Below are 17,640 nucleotides of genomic sequence, written 5' to 3' on the forward strand. Positions count from 1 at the left end.
AATTAATTATTGTGTGGATTAAAATTAATGGACATTTAGAAGCCCTCTTTAAACCTCAAATACACTACAAGTTTGCATTTCCTACTGTGCAGGACAATTCCTGCAACAAAAGGGTGATCAAATTAAGATCCTGTAGACTGCTACTTGCTTTGGTGTGTTTATACTGTAGTGTTATCCTTTCAAATTGTCATCTCACTGTTGATTTCTTCTTAAAGTCACTACTGTTATGTAGATATTATTATTATTTTCCTACACAGCAAATCAACACACTGCTTAGTGTGAAGTCGTATTTGCATATTTCCCAGAGTGACTTGCCTTTCGAGTGAATTGTAGAGTTACTACCCATGACCGTATTTGTTAGTGACAGAAACATGGTTGTTGTATTCATCCATTTTTAGTCCAGTGGCCCTCACTAAATCAAATCCTAAGCAAATATGTAATTATAAATTGATTTAACATAATAAAACACATTAATGATAAGGCCTTATTATGAGGACCTAGTGTAAACCTAATACAATGGCCTGAAATTCCTGGTTTACGGGCCACATCAGGCCTGCAAGTCACATTACAAGGCTTGCAAAGTGATGTGTAATTCCTATTGGAATCCAACCAGAGTGGTGATATCCAACATTTTTAATTTGTATTCACCTGCATTCAGAATGACTGCTGGGTTGGAAAGTCTAAGATATGAGACTACCTAAAACATCTCAACTGGAAAAACCCTTTCAGAAATGGGTGCAATAAGTAACAGATTGGATTAGTTTAGAAAAATGTATATTTTATTTATATTTGAGTAGTATAACATTAATAAATCAATCAAAGTTCATGCAAAAACATAGATATTGAAACAAACAACCTGCAATAGAGCATGCTGGGAAATATGATAATGATGGGCATCGTTTTGGTTTAACACTGGGGTTCTTTTACACCAATGAGTGTTCATTTAATATGTTTTTCACCCACAATCTGTAATCAGAATGATTGCTATGGCGATGGACTAGGGCAAACAAGACTAACTAATCCATCTAAACTGGAACAACTATCTCAGTAACGGGTGCAATAAGTCCAACTCCTTTACAGATTGGATTAGTTTAGAAAATGTAAGTTATTTATCTTTGTATAGTATAAGATGTATAATTAAATATATCAATGTGCATGCAGAAACATAGATATTAAAACGAACAATTATAAAAATCGACCTAAAACAAAGCATTCTGGGAAGAATGATAATGAGGCCCCGCCCACGTTTTTCTCACTCTGAGTTCACAACAACACCACACAATGTTGATTCCACTGTGATTCAAATAACACTTCATTTATACACTACATGTGTTGTCAATTTCAACCCCACTAGTGTTAACACTCACAACACTTTTTTACCTTAACAGGGTTTAACAATTACAAATGAGATGTGTGCTTTGTGTGTGTGTGTGTGTGTGTGTGTGTGTGTGTGTGTGTGTGTGTGTGTGTGTGTGTGTGTGTGTGTGTGTGTGTGTGTGTGTGTGTGTGTGTGTGTGTGTGTGTGTGTGTGGGGTGTGTGGGTGGGTGGGTGGGTGGGTGGGTGCGTGCGTGCGTATGTGTGGATAGGTTATGGACGGGGCTTGTCTAGAATTCCTTGGAGTAGAGGACGCAACGTTCCAGGGTACAGGTATGGAAATAATTACATGACATATTTATGCGTTCAAATCCGCCCAAATGCGTTCTACAAATTAAATATGATAATAACAATAATAATTATTATTATTTACAGACTGTGATTTATATTTGAAATTTGCATTCAGTATTGTCACAACACATCATTAATAATATTTTGATCGAAATCCATTTCCATATGCAGAATCCTGATAGAAATCTATCTCTATATGCAGAATCCTGATAGAAATCCATTTCCATATGCAGAATCCTGATAGAAAGCTATTTTCATATGCAGAATCCTGATAGAAAGCTATTTCCATATGCAGAATCCTGATAGAAAGCTATTTCCATATGCAGAATCTTGATAGAAAGCTATTTCCATATGCAGAATCCTGATAGAAATCCATTTTCATATGCAGAATCCTGATGGAAAGCTATTTTCATATGCAGAATCCTGATAGAAAGCTATTTCCACATGCAGAATCCTGATAGAAAGCTATTTCCACATGCAGAATCCTGATAGAAAGCTATTTTCATATGCAGAATCCTGATAGAAAGCTATTTCCATATGCAGAATCCTGATAGAAAGCTATTTCCATATGCAGAATCCTGATAGAAAGCTATTTCCACATGCAGAATCCTGATAGAAAGCTATTTCCATATGCAGAATCCTGATAGAAAGCTATTTCCACATGCAGAATCCTGATAGAAAGCTATTTCCACATGCAGAATCCTGATAGAAAGCTATTTCCACATGCAGAATCCTGATAGAAAGCTATTTCCACATGCAGAATCCTGATAGAAAGCTATTTCCACATGCAGAATCCTGATAGAAAGCTATTTCCACATGCAGGCTCCTGGAAGCATGCTAGACGGATTCACCTTGACAACCTGGACACAGTCTACTTCAGAAACATCGAGGTGAGGTAGTATTGTTAGACACCTTAACACAACACTCGTCAAGAGGTTTGGGATCTCTTGGCATAACGGCTAAGGTGATTGGTTGGTCACATGTCAGATGTACATAAGTATGTGAAATATAAATAAATATATAAATAACATACCTTATTATTACACTGAACGAAAATATAAAACACAACGTGCAGCAATTTCAAAGAATTACAATTCATATAAGGAAATCAGTTAATTGATTAGGTTAGGCCCTAATCTATGGATTTCACATGACTGGGAATACAGATATGCATCTGTTGGTCACAGATACCTTTAAAAAAAAAGGTAGGGGTGTGGACCAGAAAACCAGTCAGTATCTGGTGTGACCACCATTTGCCCCATTCAGCGCGACACATCTCCTTCACATAGAGTTGATCAGGCTGTTGATTGTGGCCTGTGGAATGTTATCCCACTCCTCTTCAATGGCTGGGTGAAGTTGCTGGATATTGGCGGGAACTAGAACACGCTGTCGTACACGTCGATCCAGAGCATCCCAAACATGCTCAATGGGTGACATGTCTGGTGAGTATGCAGGTCATGGAAGAACTGGGCCATTTTCAGCTTTCAGGAATTGTGTACAGATCCTTGCGACATGGGGCCGTGCATTGTCATGCTGAAACATGAGGTGATGGCGGCGGATGAATGGCACGACAACGGGCCTCGGGATCTCGTCACGGTATCTCCGTGCGTTCAAATTGTCATCGATAACACGCAATTGTCTCAGAGAGTGAAGGAGAAGAAGAAGACGGATGTGGAGGTCCTGGGTTGGCGTGGTTACACGTGGTCTGCGGTTGTGAGGCCGGTTGGACGTACTGCCAACTTCTCTTAAATTACGTTGGAGGTGGCTTATGGTAGAGAAATGAACATTAAATTCTCTGGCAACAGCTCCGGTGGACATTTCTGCAGTCAGCATGGTGTTGTGTGACAAAACTGCACATTTTAGTGGCCTTTTATTGTCCCCAGCACAAGGTGCACCTGTGTAATGATCATGCTGTTTAATCAGCTTGTTGATATGCCACACGTGTCAGGTAGATGGATTATCTTGGCAAAGGAGACATGCTCACTAACAGGGATATAAAACACATTTGAGAAAAATAAGCTTTTTGTGTGCATGAAACATTTCTGGGATATTTTATTTCAGCTCATGAAACGTGGGACCAACACTTTACATGTTGCGTTTATATTTTTGTTCAGTTTATATATTTTTTTAATGTTTTATTATCAGATCCTGAATGTCTATAAGTTCACCTCCTTCCTGCCTGTGGGATTTCTACTGAAAAACCTCAGACATATCTCTATCATTAACTGTAAGGTAAACATGTTTATAATTTGTTTTACAAATAATGAAATACTTATTACCGAATAGTATGTACACTATTTATAATTATGAAATGGCTAGTTCCAGCCAAGCAATCTGATTGGTCAAAGGGCGTACGTAATGTTATTGAAAAATGACCGAATCCCTTTATGATCATTAACAAACCAATGGAACAAATCTGTCTGTCCTCCAGGTATTTGTGATGCCGTGTCTGACCTCTCTCCTGTTGACCCAAATGGTGTACCTGGACCTGAGTGGTAACCTACTGACCGACCTGACCTTGACGGAATCTCTGTGTCACGGGAAGGGGTTCCTGAGGAATCTCAGAGTTATTAACGTCAGCGACAATGCCCTAAAGTCCATTTCCCTCATCAGCAAAGTGTGTAACTGTTGCACCCTATTCCCTAAACAGTGCACTACCAAAGTGCACTTTTAAATTTTTATCCTATTTGACTGTCCGTATGGCTCTGGTCAAAAGTAGGGCACTATATAGTGCACTACTTTAGACCAGAGCCCTATGGAAACCTATTCCCTATATAGTGCACTACTTTAGCCCAGAGCCCTATAGAACCCTATTCCCTACATAGTGCACTAGTTTGAAGCACAGCCTAGGTACTGTAATTTGGTTAAGACTGCTAGTTAGGCGACACCATTAACTTGTACTGCTTCTATCTATCTTGTTTGACATCGTATTGTTTTAAGCCTCGAGAAGAGGACTGAAGAAAGCCCATTAATAATAATTAATAATAATTAACATTTTTTTTTAGTCAAATAAGCATCTTTCTGTTTTAGTCTTTCCATGTTAAGAGAAATGCTAAATAAGTACTAGGTAGAATTATTAATAATAAAAAAAAAACATATTTTCTCTTTTAATTTCAAATCACCTCAGCTCGTCACCCGTCTGGACAAGCTAGTGCACCTGGACATCAGTCAGAACGCCTACACCTCCATGCCTCCCACCTGCTCCTGGCCACAGACCCTGACTCACCTCAACCTCTCGGGGGCTAAGCTGCGGAGGGTCACCCCCTGTCTGCCCCTGACCCTGGAGATCCTGGATCTGGGACACAACGACCTGACAGCCTTCCGTAGTGTTGCTCTCCCGGCCCTGAGGGAGCTGCACCTCTCTGGGAACAAGTTGATGCGTCTGCCCCCTGGATGGTTGTTCCCGAGGTATCGAGAAAGAGCTCAACTCTTGGCCCAACAAATTGGGGGGGTCGATCAGTTTTAATATAGCAGATAGATTATAGCTTCTATCGATGTAGTTGTCTGCGTCATCTCCAATCCCCCATATATTTTGGGGAAATATGTACATAAATAATATATTTATTTTCTTAGCTACACTCTTAGCTCAGCTCTTAGCTCAGCTCTTAGCTCAGCTCTTAGCTCAACTCTTAGCTCAGCTCTTAGCTACACTCTTAGCTCAGCTCTTAGCTCAGCTCTTAGCTACACTCTTAGCTCAGCTCTTAGCTACACTCTTAGCTCAGCTCTTAGCTCAGCTCTTAGCTACACTCTTAGCTACACTCTTAGCTCAGCTCTTAGCTCAGCTCTTAGCTACACTCTTAGCTACACTCTTAGCTCAACTCTTAGCTCAGCTCTTAGCTACACTCTTAGCTCAGCTCTTAGCTCAGCTCTTAGCTCAACTCTTAGCTCAGCTCTTAGCTCAGCTCTTAGCTCAGCTCTTAGCTCAACTCTTAGCTCAGCTCTTAGCTACACTCTTAGCTCAGCTCTTAGCTCAGCTCTTAGCTCAACTCTTAGCTCAGCTCTTAGCTCAACTCTTAGCTACACTCTTAGCTCAACTCTTAGCTACACTCTTAGCTCAACTCTTAGCTACACTCTTAGCTCAACTCTTAGCTACACTCTTAGCTCAGCTCTTAGCTCAGCTCTTAGCTCAGCTCTTAGCTACACTCTTAGCTCAGCTCTTAGCTCAGCTCTTCTTGTCTTGCATAAATAAATCAAGGTAATGAGCCCGTCTGTATCAAGCATCTCAGAACAAGAGTGTAAGAGTGCAGATCTAGGATCAGGTTCCCCTTGTCCCATGTAATCTTATTAAATCAGTTTGATCTATGCAAACTGATCCTGACATGCTGATGTAACCGATGTGAAATGGCTAGCTAGGTAGCGGTGGTGGGCGCTAGCAGCCTTTCAGTCGGTGACGTCACTTGCTCTGAGACCTTGGAGTAGTGGTTCCCCTTGCTCTGCAAGGGCCGCGGCTTTTGTGGAGCGATGGGTAACGATGCTTTGTGGGTGACTGTTGTTGATGTGTGCAGAGGGTCCCTGGTTTGCGCCCGGGTCGGGGCGAGGGGACGGACTAAAGTTAAACTGTTACACTGACCACTCCGCTGGTGTCGCAAAATAAATGTACACATACATGTTATTCAATCATTGCACCAACACTGATCGCGTGCGTCAACGAGTGTCTGTATAGCCAGGTGCTAAAATAGAACTTGGTTCTATTTGTGACTCTTGATGCGCTGCAAGTCCCGCCTCTCCCATCTCCACATTGGTTTTTAGGAGCATATACCCATGTGGGTGATTGAAAGATGAACTGAGGTCAAAACTCCAGTCCAGTTGATGGTGGTGATGCACCTTAAAGTTGGTTGCCAACCGCCATATAAAGTCCAACGAAGAAGAAGCCTGAAGGAGGAGAGATTACTAGAAACAAACTCAATTTACCCTTTTATCCGAGGATTAATTGTCAGAGTAGAGGACCTTGTGCATTTCAGATAAAATAACAACCCGATGTTTATATCCCGGGACAAATGTCGCACGCAGACGCAGGCGCGTGAGCGGTCTGATCAGCATGTAAAACAGTACTCCTATTCTGAGATGTAATACGTACGACCCAAGTCTTAGCTCAACTCATAGCTCAAACTGTGATCCTCTTGCGTAAATAAATGAAAGGGCATTTAGTTGGAGTCAACAATCGAGAAAATTACATTTGTTTTGTTCCCCAGCCTGGAGGTTCTCCTGATCCAGAGCAACACTCTCAACATGTTTGGACCCGTGGACCTCCGACTCTACAGGAGGCTCCGGGCACTGCAGGCCGGTCAGAACAGGTCTGTGGGTGCTCAAATGTACTAGTACCCTAAAGTACTAGTACCCTATGTAGGTAATAGGGTCATGCCTTAGATTGTAAAATCAATGATCCCTGCAGCCCATAATTCCCATCCTACTTCTTCTTCTTCTTCAGTTTTGTGTGTTCTTGTGAGTTTGTCTACTTCATGGTGTGGAGGTGGGGTGGAGCAGTAGAGAGCAGCGTTGAGCTAACAGACAGATGGGATAACTACCTTTGTGACTCACCGCTGCCCCTGCAGGTCATTTATATATTTACTATATTTACTATTATTTATCACTATTAGTACCATTAGTACCATTAGTACCATTTTTATTATTATTGTTAACTATTATATTCTTATTCTCTTCACTAAATGCTTATTTGTACGTTTATCTTATTTTTTAACTGATTATTCTATTTTTATCATCAAATATACTTTGAGGAGAATTTGCATTTCTCAGTACTGTGTATACTTGACTATATCCTGTGTAGGGTTGCAAAAATCGTGTAACTTTCCAAAAAAAGTCCCAGGTTTCCAAGAAATCACGGGCTTAAAGATATCCTGAATCAGGTTGGAATAAGCAGGAAATCTGGGAATCCTCGGAATTGTGGGAATGTACCCGGATTTTTGCAACCCTAATCCTGCGCATATAATAAATCATATTTGATTTACAGGGCCAGAGGGTCGACCGCGTCCGGCTCTCACCGTTCCAATGTCACCGCCTCCTCCTCGTGTCCGCACTCTGCGGTTGCATGCTCGTTTCCGGAATCATGCTCGTAATTCTGCTCTGGAAGCTCCACGCGGTGTGGTACGTGAGGATGATGTGGGCGTGGCTTAAAGCCAAACGGAACTCCGGGAGCCAGAAGCGCCGGGATGCCGCAGGGAATGCCGAACCCCTCTGCTATGATGCGTTTGTGTCGTACAGCGAGCAAGACGCAGAGTGGGTCGAAGAACTCCTGGTTCCAGAGCTGGAGAATTCCCAGCCTCCGCTCTCCCTCTGCCTCCACAAGAGAGACTTCCTGCCAGGTCGATTGATTTAAACCATTAAATTATTCCCTCACGTTCTTCCCACTCTTCTTAGCTTGTTCAAGTTTTCATCCATTGATTTTTATCTGTTTGGTTTTGTTGTACCGTGTCCTTAGGATTCTTTGAAAGGCGGTTTAAATCGAATGTATTTTGTTTAATTTCCTTCTTTATTTCTTTAGGCCACTGGATCATCGACAACATTATCAATGCAATGGAACGTAGTCGACGCACCCTCTTCATCCTGTCGGAACACTTCGTCCACTCCGAGTGGTGCCGGTACTGTGTCATCCTGTCTTACTACTATGCAGAACGGGGCCTACTACAACTATAATTAATTAAGATCAACATCTAAGCATCATTACAGATTCATGCTTGAGATGGCGCCCGGAAGAGATGGCTGCTGGTTACTGTAGTAGGGTGGTAGCAACACAAGTGTTGCAATCCAATGTGTCCCTGCTGCAACACATAACGATACAAATGAAATTAGATTGGTCACATGGTTAGCAGATGTTATTGGTCACATGGTTAGCAGATGTTATTGGTCACATGGTTAGCAGATGTTATTGGTCACATGGTTAGCAGATGTTATTGGTCACATGGTTAGCAGATGTTATTGGTCACATGATTAGCAGATGTTATTGGTCACATGGTTAGCAGATGTTATTGGTCACATGGTTAGCAGATGTTAATGGTCACATGGTTAGCAGATGTTAATGGTCACATGGTTAGCAGATGTTAATGGTCACATGTTTAGCAGATGTTAATGTTAGTGTAGCTTAATGCTTGTGCGTCTAGTTCCAACAGTACAGTAATATCTAACAAGTAATCTGACAATTCCAAAACAACCACCTAATACACACACGTCTAAGTTAATGGATGGAATAAGAATATATACATATAAATATATGGATGAGCAATGACCAACGGGGATAGGCAATAGATGGTATAAAATACAGTATATACATATAGGATGAGTAATGCAAGATATGTAAATATCATTATTAATGTGCCATTAATAAAGTGACTAGTGATCCATTTATTAAAGGGACCAATGATATCAAGTCAGTATGTAGGCAGCAGCCTCTCTGAGTTAGTGATGGCTGTTTAACAGTCTGATGGCCTTGAGATAGAAGATGTTTTTCAGTCTCTCTGTCCCTGCTTTGATGCACCTGTACTGACCTCACCTTCTGGATGATAGCGGTGTGAACAGGCAGTGATGCACCTGTACTGACCTCACCTTCTGGATGATAGCGGTGTGAACAGGCAGTGATGCACCTGTACTGACCTCACCTTCTGGATGATAGCGGTGTGAACAGGCAGTGATGCACCTGTACTGACCTCGCCTTCTGGATGATAGCGATGTGAACAGGCAGTGGCTCGGGTGGTTGATGTCCTTGATGATCTTTATGGCCTTCCTGTGACATCGGGTGGTGTAGGTGTCCTGGAGGGCAGGTAGTTTGCCCCCACATAACAATAGTGTTGTTAATAGTGGAGCTCAGAGGAGTTAATAGTGGAGCTCAGAGTGGAGTTAATAGTGGAGCTCAGAGTGGAGTTAATAGTGGAGCTCAGAGTGGAGCTCAGAGGAGTTAATAGTGGAGTTAATAGTGGAGCTCAGAGTGGAGCTCAGAGGAGTTAATAGTGGAGTTAATAGTGGAGCTCAGAGTGGAGCTCAGAGGAGTTAATAGTGGAGTTAATAGTGGAGCTCAGAGTGGAGCTCAGAGGAGTTAATAGAGGAGTTAATAGTGGAGCTCAGAGTGGAGCTCAGAGGAGTTAATAGTGGAGTTAATAGTGGAGCTCAGAGTGGAGCTCAGAGGAGTTAATAGTGGAGTTAATAGTAGAGCTCAGAGTGGAGCTCAGAGGAGTTAATAGTGGAGTTAATAGTGGAGCTAATAGTGGAGCTCAGAGGAGTTAATAGTGGAGCTCAGAGGAGTTAATAGTGGAGTTAATAGTGGAGTTAATAGTGGAGTTAATAGTGGAGTTAATAGTGGAGCTCAGAGTGGAGTTAATAGTGGAGTTAATAGTGGAGTTAATAGTGGAGTTAATAGTGGAGTTAATAGAGGAGTTAATAGTGGAGTTAATAGTGGAGTTAATAGTGGAGTTAATAGTGGAGTTAATAGTGGAGTTAATAGTGGAGCTCAGAGTGGAGTTAGTAGTGGAGTTAATAGTGGAGCTAATAGTGGAGTTAATAGTGGAGTTAATAGTGGAGTTAATAGAGGAGTTAATAGTGGAGCTCAGAGGAGTTAATAGTGGAGTTAATAGTGGAGCTAATAGTGGAGCTCAGAGGAGTTAATAGTGGAGCTCAGAGGAGTTAATAGTGGAGCTAATAGTGGAGCTCAGAGGAGTTAATAGTGGAGCTCAGAGGAGTTAATAGTGGAGTTAATAGAGGAGTTAATAGTGGAGTTAATAGTGGAGTTAATAGTGGAGTTAATAGTGGAGTTAATAGTGGAGTTAATAGTGGAGCTCAGAGTGGAGCTCAGAGGAGTTAATAGTGGAGCTAATAGTGGAGTTAATAGTGGAGTTAATAGTGGAGCTAATAGTGGAGCTCAGAGGAGTTAATAGTGGAGCTCAGAGGAGTTAATAGTGGAGTTAATAGTGGAGCTAATAGTGGAGCTCAGAGGAGTTAATAGTGGAGCTCAGAGGAGTTAATAGTGGAGTTAATAGTGGAGCTAATAGTGGAGCTCAGAGGAGTTAATAGTGGAGTTAATAGTGGAGCTAATAGTGGAGCTCAGAGGAGTTAATAGTGGAGCTCAGAGGAGTTAATAGTGGAGTTAATAGTGGAGTTAATAGTGGAGTTAATAGTGGAGTTAATAGTGGAGCTCAGAGGAGTTAATAGTGGAGCTCAGAGGAGTTAATAGTGGAGCTCAGAGGAGTTAATAGTGGAGCTCAGAGGAGTTAATAGTGGAGTTAATAGTGGAGCTAATAGTGGAGTTAATAGTGGAGTTAATAGTGGAGTTAATAGTGGAGTTAATAGTGGAGTTAATAGTGGAGTTAATAGTGGAGTTAATAGTGGAGCTCAGAGGAGTTAATAGTGGAGCTCAGAGGAGTTAATAGGGTAGTTAATAGTGGAGCTCAGAGGAGTTAATAGTGGAGTTAATAGTGTAGCTAATAGTGGAGTTAATAGTGGAGTTAATAGTGGAGTTAATAGTGGAGTTAATAGAGGAGCTCAGAGTGGAGTTAATAGTGGAGCTCAGAGGAGTTAATAGTGGAGCTCAGAGTGGAGTTAATAGTGGAGCTCAGAGGAGTTAATAGTGGAGCTCAGAGGAGTTAATAGTGGAGTTAATAGTGGAGTTAATAGTGGAGTTAATAGTGGAGTTAATAGTGGAGCTAATAGTGGAGTTAATAGTGGAGTTAATAGAGGAGTTAATAGAGGAGTTAATAGTGGAGTTAATAGTGGAGTTAATAGAGGAGCTCAGAGGAGTTAATAGTGGAGTTAATAGTGGAGTTAATAGTGGAGCTCAGAGGAGTTAATAGTGGAGTTAATAGAGGAGCTCAGAGGGGTTAATAGAGGAGTTAATCGTGGAGTTAATAGTGGAGCTCAGAGGAGTTAATAGTGGAGCTCAGAGTGGAGTTAATAGTGGAGTTAATAGAGGAGCTCAGAGGAGTTAATAGTGGAGTTAATAGTGGAGCTCAGAGGAGTTAATAGTGGAGCTCAGAGGAGTTAATAGTTGTCACGTTCCTGACCTATTTCTGTTAATTTGTTATATGTGTTAGTTGGTCAGGACGTGAGTTTGGGTGGGCATTCTATGTTTTCTGTTTCTGTGTTGGTTTATTGGGTTGCCTGGTATGGCTCTTAATTAGAGGCAGGTGTTTGGCGTTCCTCTAATTAAGAGTCATATTTAGGTAGGCGTTTTCACAGTGTTCGTTGTGGGTGGTTGTCTCCTGTGTCTGTGTATATGTTTGCACCATACGGGACTGTTTGCGGTTTGTTCGTTTTATGTAGTCTGTTCCTGTTCATTGCGTTCTTCACGTTATATGTAAGTTCGTCGTTCAGGTCTGTCTGCATCGTTTATTTGTTTTGTTTGTTTATGCAAGTTTAGTTTGTTATTCCGTCGTGTTCAATAAATCATGTCATTTCACTACGCTGCGCCTTGGTTCGATCACTACTCCTCCTCATCTGATGAAGAGGAGGAGGACTGCCATTACAGAACCACCCACCAATCCAGAACCAAGCAGCGTAATGTCGAGCAACGGGAGAGTATACAGGACTTGTGGAGTTGGGAGCAGGTATTTAACGGAGAAGGACCATGGGCTAAAGTGAATCACCGTCCATGGGAACAGCTGGAGGCAGTTCGGAGAGCGGAGGAGAAGAGAGAGAGGAACCGGTGTTATGAGGGGACTCGTCTTGCACGGAAGCCCGAAAAGCCCGTGAGTAACACCCAAAAATTTCTTGGGGGGGGCTAAGAGGTAGTGGGCCAAGGGCAGGTAGGAGACCTGCCCACTTCTCAGGCTAACCGTGGAGAGCGGGAGTACGGGCAGACACCATGTTACGCAGTAGAGCGCAGGGTGTCTCCTGTACGTGTGCATAGCCCGGTGCGGGTTATTCCACCTCCCCGCACTGGTAGGTCTAGATTGGGCATTGAGCCAGGTGTCATGAGGCCGGCTCAACGTGTCTGGTCTCCAGTGCGTCTCCTCGGGCCGGCATACATGGCACCTGCCTTACGCATGGTTTCCCCGGTTCGCCTACATAGCCCGGTGCGGGTTATTCCACCTCCCCGCACTGGTCGGGCGACCGGGAGCATTCAACCAGGTAAGGTTGGGCAGGCTCAATGCTCAAGAGAGCCAGTACGCCTGCACGGTCCGGTATTTCCGGCGCCACCTCCCCGCCCCAGCCTAGTACCTACAGTGCCTACACTACGCACTAGGCTACCAGTGCGTTTCCAGAGCCCTGTTCCTCCTCCACGCACTCTCCCTGTAGTGCGTGTATCCAGTTCGGTGCCTCCAGTTCCGGCACCACGCACTAAGCCACCTGTGCGTCTCCAGAGCCCTGTACACACTGTTTCTTCTCCCCGTACTAATCCTGATGTGCGTGCCCTCAGCCCGGTGCCATCAGTGCCGGTACCACGCACCAGGTATAGAGTACGCTTTGAGAGTCCAGTGTGCCCTGTCCCTGCTCCCCGCACTAGCATGAAGGTGCGTGTCCTTAGCCCGGTGCCTCCAGTTCAGGCACCACGCACCAGGTCTACAGTGCGCCTTATCCGGCCAGAGCCATCCGTCTCCCCAGCGCCATCTGAGCCATCCGTCTCCCCAGCGCCATCTGAGCCATCCGTCTCCCCAGCGCCATCTGAGCCATCCGTCTCCCCAGCGCCGTCTGAGCCATCCGTCTGCAATGAGCCTGCAAAGCCGCCCGTCTGCCATGAGCCTGCAAATCCGCCCGTCTGCCATGAGCCTACAGAGCCGTCCGCCAGACAGGAGCCGCTAGAGCCGTCCGTCAGACAGGATCTGCCAGAGCCGCCAACCAGACAGGATCTGCCAGAGCCGCCAACCAGACGGGATCTGCCAGAGCCGCCAACCAGACAGGATCTGCCAGAGCCGCCAGCCAGACAGGATCTGCAAGAGCCGCCAGAGAGCCATGAGCGTCCAGAGCCGTCAGCCTGCCATGAGCGTCCAGAGCCGTCAGCCTGCCATGAGCGTCCAGAGCCGTCAGCTTGCCATGAGCGTCCAGAGCCGACAGTCAGCCATGAGCTGCCCCTCAGCCAGAAGCGGCTAGTAATCCAGAACTGCCCCTCAGTCCAGAGCTGTCTCTCTGTCCGGAGCTGCCCTTCAGTCCGGAGTTGCCCCTCTATCCTAAGCTACCTCTTTATCCTGATCTCCCTCTCTATCCTGAGCTACCTCTATATCCTGATCGATCCCTCTGTCTGGATCCCTCTGTCCCGGTGCTGCCCCTGTCGTGGATGTTACCAAGAGGATTTTGTGGGGGTAAGATGTGGGTGGACATTTTTAGGGGGAGATGGAAGCTGGGATTGACTATGGTGGGGTGGGGACCTCGCCCGGAGCCTGAGCCACCACCGTGGTCAGATGCCCAGCCAGACCCTCCCCTAGACTTTGTGCTGGTGCGCCCAGAGTTCGCACCTTATGGGGGGGGTTATGTCACGTTCCTGACCTATTTCTGTTAGTTTGTTATATGTGTTAGTTGGTCAGGACGTGAGTTTGGGTGGGCATTCTATGTTTTCTGTTTCTGTGTTGGTTTATTGGGTTGCCTGGTATGGCTCTTAGTTAGAGGCAGGTGTTTGGCGTTCCTCTAAGAGTCATATTTAGGTAGGCGTTTTCACAGTGTTCGTTGTGGGTGGTTGTCTCCTGTGTCTGTGTATATGTTTGCACCATACGGGACTGTTTGCGGTTTGTTCGTTTTATGTAGTCTGTTCCTGTTCATTGCGTTCTTCACGTTATATGTAAGTTCGTCGTTCAGGTCTGTCTGCATCGTTTATTTGTTTTGTTTGTTTATGCAAGTTTAGTTTGTTATTCCGTCGTGTTCAATAAATCATGTCATTTCACTACGCTGCGCCTTGGTTCGATCACTACTCCTCCTCATCTGATGAAGAGGAGGAGGACTGCCGTTACAATAGTGGAGCTCAGAGGAGTTAATAGTGGAGTTAATAGTGGAGCTCAGAGTGGAGTTAATAGTGGAGCTCAGAGGAGTTAATAGTGGAGTTAATAGTGGAGCTCAGAGTGGAGTTAATAGTGGAGCTCAGAGGAGTTAATAGTGGAGCTCAGAGTGGAGTTAATAGTGGAGCTCAGAGTGGAATTAATAGTGGAGTTAATAGTGGAGTTAATAGTGGAGCTCAGAGTGGAGTTAATAGTGAAGTTAATAGTGGATCTCAGAGTGGAGTTAATAGTGGAGCTCAGAGTGGAGTTAATAGTGGAGCTCAGAGTGGAGCTCAGAGTGGAGTTAATAGTGGAGTTAATAGTGGAGCTCAGAGTGGAGTTAATAGTGGAGCTCATAGTGGAATTAATAGTGGAGCTCAGAGTGGAGTTAATAGTGGAGTTAATAGTGGAGCTCAGAGTGGAGTTAATAGTGGAGCTCAGAGTGTTGTTAATAGTGGAGCTCAGAGTGTTGTTAATAGTGGAGCTCAGTGTTGTTAATAGTGGAGCTCAGAGTGGAGTTAATAGTGGAGTTAATAGTGGAGCTCAGAGTGGAGTTAATAGTGGAGCTCAGAGTGGAGTTAATAGTGGAGTTAATAGTGGAGCTCAGAGTGGAGTTAATAGTGGAGCTCAGAGTGGAGTTAATAGTGGAGTTAATAGTGGAGCTCAGAGTGGAGTTAATAGTGGAGCTCAGAGTGGAGTTAATAGTGGAGTTAATAGTGGAGCTCAGAGTGGAGTTAATAGTGGAGCTCAGAGTGGAGTTAATAGTGGATCTCAGAGTGGAGCTCAGAGTGGAGTTAATAGTGGAGCTCAGAGTGGAGCTCAGAGTGGAGCTCAGAGTGGAGTTAATAGTGGAGCTCAGAGTGGAGTTAATAGTGGAGTTAATAGTGGAGTTAATAGTGGAGTTAATAGTGGAGCTCAGTGGAGTTAATAGTGGAGCTCAGAGTGGAGCTCGGAGTGGAGTTAATAGTGGAGCTCAGAGTGGAGCTCAGAGTGGAGCTCAGAGTGGAGTTAATAGTGGAGCTCAGAGTGGAGTTAATAGTGGAGTTAATAGTGGAGTTAATAGTGGAGTTAATAGTGGAGCTCAGAGGAGTTAATAGTGGAGTTAATAGTGGAGTTAATAGTGGAGTTAATAGTGGAGTTAATAGTGGAGCTCATAGTGGAGTTAATAGGGGAGCTCAGAGTGGAGTTAATAGTGGAGCTCATAGTGGAGTTAATAGTGGAGCTCAGAGTGGAGTTAATAGTGGAGCTCATAGTGGAGTTAATAGTGGAGCTCAGAGTGGAGTTAATAGTGGAGTTAATAGTGGAGTTAATAGTGGAGTTAATAGTGGAGCTCAGAGGAGTTAATAGTGGAGTTAATAGTGGAGTTAATAGTGGAGTTAATAGTGGAGCTAATAGTGGAGTTAATAGTGGAGCTCAGGGTGGAGTTAATAGTGGAGTTAATAGTGGAGTTAATAGTGGAGTTAATAGTGGAGTTAATAGTGGAGTTAATAGTGGAGCTCAGGGTGGAGTTAATAGTGGAGTTAATAGTGGAGTTAATAGTGGAGTTAATAGTGGAGCTCAGGGTGGAGTTAATAGTGGAGTTAATAGTGGAGTTAATAGTGGAGTTAATAGTGGAGTTAATAGTGGAGTTAATAGTGGAGCTAATAGTGGAGTTAATAGTGGAGTTAATAGTGGAGCTCAGGGTGGAGCTCAGAGTGGAGTTAATAGTGGAGCTCAGAGTGGAGTTAATAGTGGAGCTCAGGGTGGAGCTCAGAGTGGAGTTAATAGTGGAGCTCAGAGTTGAATTAATAGTTGTAACACAATAATATTGTTGTTCCAGGTACGAGTTGGACTTTTCCCACTTCCGTCTGTTTGACGGGGACTCCGAGGCGGCCGTCCTGGTTCTTCTGGAACCCATCTCCAAGGTAGGGAGGAGCTAGGTTGCACATCAAATGACACCCTATTCCCTATATAGTGCACTACTTTAGACCAGGGCCCTATAGAACCTTATTCCCTATATAGTGCACTACTTTAGACCAGGGCCCTATAGAACCTTATTCCCTATATAGTGCACTACTTTAGACCAGGGCCCTATAGAACCCTATTCCCTATATAGTGCACTACTTTAGACCAGAGCCCTATAGAACCTTATTCCCTATATAGTGCACTACTTTAGACCAGAGCCCTATAGAACCTTATTCCCTATATAGTGCGCTACTTTAGACCAGAGATCTATGGGTCTCCCTAAGAGCCCTGGTCTAAAGTAGTGCACTATATAGGGAATAGGGTGTCATTTGGGAGACAACCCTTGTGTTAACTCATCCCATCTTCAAGGATGATCAAATGTGTGTATCTCTGTGTGTGTGTGTGTGTGTGAACATCACAAGGACGACGTTCCCAAACGCTTCTGCAAGCTCCGCAAGTTGATGAGCTCCCGTACCTACCTGGAGTGGCCGCGGGAGGACGAGAGGAGGGCAGAATTCTGGACCAACCTCCGTCTGGCCGTGAGGGGCGGAGATGAGTTGTGATCCAACCGGGTGCCGGGAAGTCTGGAATCCCAGAAATCTACTCAGAGGAGTCCAGAATTATTCTCTTTTCTGCCGACAGTAAAGATTGGTTGGTTGATGAGTTGGTTAAATGTTTGGGTGGTTGGGTTGCTTAATTGATTGGTTGGGTGAATTGGTTGGTTGGTGGGCTGGTTAATGTATTAGTTGGGTGGGTTGGTTAATTGATAGGTTGGGTAGTAGTTTGGTTATTTGATTGGCTGGGTGGGTGGGTAGAGGGTTGGTTAACTGATTGGTTGGGTGGGTGGGTAGAGGGTTGGTTAACTGATTGGTTGGGTGGGTGGGTAGAGTGTTGGTTAACTGATTGGCTGGGTGGGTGGGTAGAGGGTTGGTTAACTGATTGGTTGGGTGGGTGGGTAGAGGGTTGGTTATTTGATTGGCTGGCTGGGTGGGTTGGGTTGCTTATCCTTATTCCTTATAACTTAGTGTTGACATGAACAAGGGACTGATGAAACTTGATATGTATTTATACATTTTATATTCTTATCGATTGTGAATTTAGCATTATATGAATTTTTGTGTTTGGAAT

General features: G+C 44.1%; 1 protein-coding gene across 1 annotated transcript in view; it reads left to right on the forward strand.

The window, feature by feature from the left end:
• Positions 1–17,326, forward strand: part of LOC129865976 (toll-like receptor 2) — a 48,024-nt gene extending 30,698 nt beyond the window's left edge. The window contains exons 6-16 of the mRNA XM_055939101.1: positions 1,588–1,648; positions 2,489–2,556; positions 3,812–3,898; positions 4,098–4,283; positions 4,794–5,074; positions 6,859–6,960; positions 7,095–7,218; positions 7,635–7,986; positions 8,166–8,262; positions 16,388–16,472; positions 16,935–17,326. Of these exons, the coding sequence (XP_055795076.1) occupies positions 1,588–1,648; positions 2,489–2,556; positions 3,812–3,898; positions 4,098–4,283; positions 4,794–5,074; positions 6,859–6,960; positions 7,095–7,218; positions 7,635–7,986; positions 8,166–8,262; positions 16,388–16,472; positions 16,935–17,075 (1,584 nt within the window). The 3' untranslated portion in view covers positions 17,076–17,326. The remainder of the gene's footprint in view (positions 1–1,587; positions 1,649–2,488; positions 2,557–3,811; positions 3,899–4,097; positions 4,284–4,793; positions 5,075–6,858; positions 6,961–7,094; positions 7,219–7,634; positions 7,987–8,165; positions 8,263–16,387; positions 16,473–16,934) is intronic.
• The last annotated feature ends 314 nt before the right edge of the window (positions 17,327–17,640 follow it).

The sequence above is a fragment of the Salvelinus fontinalis genome, chromosome 11, assembly GCF_029448725.1.
Source record: "Salvelinus fontinalis isolate EN_2023a chromosome 11, ASM2944872v1, whole genome shotgun sequence".
Taxonomy (NCBI): Eukaryota; Metazoa; Chordata; class Actinopteri; order Salmoniformes; family Salmonidae; genus Salvelinus; species Salvelinus fontinalis.